The sequence below is a fragment of the Poecilia reticulata genome, linkage group LG4 (assembly GCF_000633615.1).
Source record: "Poecilia reticulata strain Guanapo linkage group LG4, Guppy_female_1.0+MT, whole genome shotgun sequence".
NCBI classification, from domain to species: domain Eukaryota; kingdom Metazoa; phylum Chordata; class Actinopteri; order Cyprinodontiformes; family Poeciliidae; genus Poecilia; species Poecilia reticulata.
In genome coordinates this window covers 28,961,444-28,965,795 of record NC_024334.1, presented here as the reverse complement: position 1 = coordinate 28,965,795, position 4,352 = coordinate 28,961,444, and the positions used below count along the sequence as shown (strand labels likewise).

The 4,352-nt window shown below is 39.1% G+C and overlaps 1 protein-coding gene across 1 annotated transcript in view; it reads left to right on the top strand.

The window, feature by feature from the left end:
- lhx4 (LIM homeobox 4) overlaps positions 1-4,352 on the top strand; it is a 12,013-nt gene that overhangs the window by 2,046 nt on the left and 5,615 nt on the right. The window contains exons 2-3 of the mRNA XM_008407913.2: positions 1,793-1,964; positions 3,691-3,893. Of these exons, the coding sequence (XP_008406135.1) occupies positions 1,793-1,964; positions 3,691-3,893 (375 nt within the window). The remainder of the gene's footprint in view (positions 1-1,792; positions 1,965-3,690; positions 3,894-4,352) is intronic.

The following is a 4,352-nucleotide window of genomic DNA, read 5'->3' as shown; positions in this document are numbered from 1 at the left end:
TTATTATTATTATTATTATTATTATTATTATTATTATTATTATTATTATTATTATTATTATTATTATTATTATTATTATTATTATTATTATTATTTTGAAGTTGTAAAGAGAAAAAAAGCGATGTAATAGAAAACAGACTCTGGATGCTATGAGAACCACTTCTCTCTTGTACCTACATACACCTTCAATGTTTTTATTTTCATTAAAAAAATAAATTCTGGGTTACGGTTAGGGCCAGTCCCACTTATTTCTACGGGAATAATGTTTGCATCTACAATATTCCAGGTTTTCAGGATTCAAGCCGAATTATTAACAATAAAATCCAATCTATGAATCCAATCTATGATTCTATTTCTTACCTTTAAAAAACTATAAGTGGTTCAGAATGGCGATCTGACTTTTTTTTATATCTGATTTTTGCAAACAAAAAAATAAATCAAACATTTTTACTACATTACAGTATTTAGTTATTATTTTTGCAAGCATGCTTCTCTCGCAGCACCTGCTTTTGCAGAATGCAGAATAACATCTGTGTTTTTGTTATAGGGAGATTTTTTGAGAGTGTAGATGTGATTTCTCTCGACAGAAAATAGTCCCGCTGCGTGTGTTCAGGCTCCTGCTCATGTTTCTGCTCACTTTCACCTCAAACTGTCACCGTTGTCTTCAATGGAAACCATGCAGATGTGTAACAAAAATATAAACGCTTCAATCAATGCTGTTCTTTTTTTTTTATGTCATTTTATATTTGTAGACATTCACAACAATAACGTTAACCTTACTTTGCATGGAAATATATATTTTTTATTTAGTTAAAAAAAAAAAGGCCTGCATGCACAGAAGGAACGACGCAAAAATACGTCAAATGCGTGGCTATGGCTCTGTTTTTAAAATTAAAAATCGATCAGTTACGCTTTGGAAATAAATTCATAAAGGTCTTGTGTGTCTGAATGGACACCGTGTGTACTGCTGCAGATTTAGTTTTCAAAAATGATTTTTCAAAAAATCTGAATCTAATCGCGCCTTGATCTTGATTTACGTCAGGACGCCGTCTCACCTACAGACACTGGTTGTCACCACGCTTTCCATAAAATCATTCAGGGATTAATTAAGATCGAGATGGAAGAGGCAAACCAGATTAAGACGGAGAAAATCAATACGTCGTCAGAAAGAAAGAAAAAAAAAAAAAAAAGCATTTTTGCTCTGCAGGCGAATACCTCTGAGATCAGCACCTTGGACAGAGGCGGAAATCCTTACCGAGCGCACACGGTTTTATGTAAAGACATTTATATTCTGTTAAAAATGTATCTGGAAAAAAAAGGGCAACATCTGCTATGTGAGGATTGATTTTCTCTAAAAACGAGAATGTACCATAATAACAGAGCAAGAAGGTGAAAACAGGATCAGGAAACGCGATATTGGAAAACCTCAGAATGAGTGAAAATCCCGAATGAACAAATCTCCAACACATTTTAACAACATATGACAACCTAATAATTTATATAATATAAATGCTTCCCCCCCTCCCCCACCCCGTCGGTCTGATTTATTACAATTTTTGCATTTTTAACGGATGAAACTCTTGGTTGATTTTAACAAAAGATTTATATATACATTCCTCACTGCTGAAATTCGGCACACAATCTACTTCGGCAATGTGAGAAATAAAGAAAACCCTCTCCTTCGAAACGACTTCCTATAAATACAGCGAACCTCTCTGATGGTGTTGGACCTTTGCCTGCCTTGTGCCGGTGGCTGAGTGTGACATGGCCTTCTCGTTGTTTCTCCTGGCAGAGATCCCTCAGTGTGCAGGCTGCAGTCAGCACATCCTGGATAAGTTCATCCTGAAGGTGCTGGACAGACACTGGCACTCCAAGTGCCTCAAGTGCGCAGACTGCCAGACCCCGCTGGCGGATAAATGCTTCTCCCGGGCAGGCAGCGTCTACTGCAAGGAGGACTTTTTCAAGTCAGTGCGCCTTTCTCTTTTCTCCTTTTCGTTGTTTTCTTGTTATTTTGAAATGAGCATAATCACTGGTTTGTGTTTTTATTTTGAGTCGCACAGATTGCAGCTTTTCTATGGAGGACTATATTTAATGCATCAAAACTGCTAAAAGTGACAAAATTCCAGTAATGATGCTTAGAATATCTCATGTAGCTAATATATATTTATACATAGCATAAATATTGCTGCAGATTAGACATGAACCTGTATTCTATGTTCACGATATATGATGTGTAGAAATACAATATTTTCACAGTATTGCAATATTTATATAAAAAAAAAATCATAAAGTCTTAGCAAGACAGCTGAATGCATCCATACCAGAGCTAAATTTTTATAACATTAGAGTTATTATTACAAAATAATAATCGTTTTCAAATCAATTGGTCTGTTTTTTTTTTCATGTGATACACAAATTTAAGCCAAACTTATTAGGTTTTGAATGCTTATTGCATGAAATATACCTGCCATCATTCTGCTCTTTGTAGAATTCTGCTCTTTGTAGAGTAATGTAGGTCCAACATGCTGGTATTATCTGGTTAATTAGTGGAATTGCCTGGTTGTGACTTTAAGCAGCGTTATCATTGGCGTCTTTTTAGTTTCCATACCATGCTTGACTAGAAGTATTTTGGAACAGCTGATTTTTTTCTCTTTCTTGTAGGGGGGGGCAGGGAGGTGCAATAGGTCTCTTTCAGCCATCTGACTGGCAGTGTGTAGCAACATGTGGGGGAAGTGGCAGTTGGTGAAAATCCTTTTATCTGATGTGTCATTAAAATGATTTTAATGTGTCAGGACAGTCTGATGGAAGAAAGTTGTGAAACATTTATTTTAAAGCGGTGGTAAACCTTCACACTGGTTCCCTGCCTGCCTGGTGAAGATGCTATTTATAACATCTGTGATTTCCACACCCTTAGATTAACTTGGCTCTGATTATAAATCCCTATATTTCACTATCTTCTTTCTTTCTTTCATTTTTTTTTGCCGTTTTGCTTCTTTCTTTTAATGATTGGATTTCAGAAGCATTACAGAAGAAAATTGAGTTTGACTTTCATCCAAAACAGGATCAGCAGATCTGGGCTTTTTACTAAATCACGTTTGAAAGGTTTTAATGCTCGAAGCTTGAACGAGACCCCCGAGGAGCTCTGGAGTCTAACTGGTTGCTAACTGTATTAGCTGACCCAGGGGGCCCCGTGAGGGGGGACGTTGGCATGTTCAAAACTCTTCAAACATGGAACAGCGCACATGTGGTTTTGCTGGTTAGAGACTCTAAGGCTTCACTTTGCTTTTTTATGTTTGATTGGGTGGTTTCCTGATTTAGAACCTCTCCTCTCCTCTGTCAGTGTTTTACTGGCTCTCCTCAGGGTGGGTTTACTGTGTGCTGCCTCCCTCAACAAGCTCTGTTTAATGTCAGTACTTTAGCTGCAAAAAAAAAATAAAAATACAAGCATGCCAACACACAAGCAGATATGCAAACTTGATGGATTCCACTGATGCATCAGTCAGGCTTGCTGTTAACAGAAATGCACTGCAGAGCTCGTTTCCTTTTGCTTTTAACAGCAAGGACTTCAAGTGTTGCAGACTCTGTGACATATTTCTGTTTGACAACGTATTTTATGGGAGCTTCGCTGTCTGCATCATCATCCTCCTCATCATCATCATCACCACCTCTGCTTCCTGTTTTCCCCTTCAGGCGTTTTGGAACAAAATGTGCGTCGTGCCAGCAGGGCATCCCTCCGACGCAGGTGGTGCGGAAGGCGCAGGACTTTGTGTATCACCTGCACTGCTTCGCTTGCATCATGTGCAGCAGACAGCTGACCACCGGCGACGAGTTTTACCTCATGGAGGACGGGAGGCTGGTGTGCAAGGTGGATTATGAGACTGCCAAACAGAACGGTAGGTGTGCGCACTGTCACGGTGGAACGAGTGGAAAGGGTGAACATATACTTCCAGCGACATAAAATGATTGTTGCAAATATCCATCTATTTGCTTTGCCGCTGAAAGGCTCTGACCTAACTGGGCCGCATCAGAATTGCAGAAGAGCGTGATAGATCAAGCTGTATGCACCTCTCAGCGAGGCGAAATAACTTCTGACTGTGGATCGTTGGTGTTTGTCATCTGGGTGTGTGTGTGCTGTTTCTGTCCCTCCCTCTCCTCTGAGATTTCCATGCGTCTCTGATTGATTATGTAAAGTGAACCGATGCTCTTATATGGTGCGGCTCCAATAACTCCTCTCCTCTGCAAAGGGTAGATTTATGTCCTCTGCTGTGGGAGTGGGACAGATGCACAAGGACAATAATACACTGCCCTGCATAACTATTCTCTTCATTTAAAACACACACACACACACACAC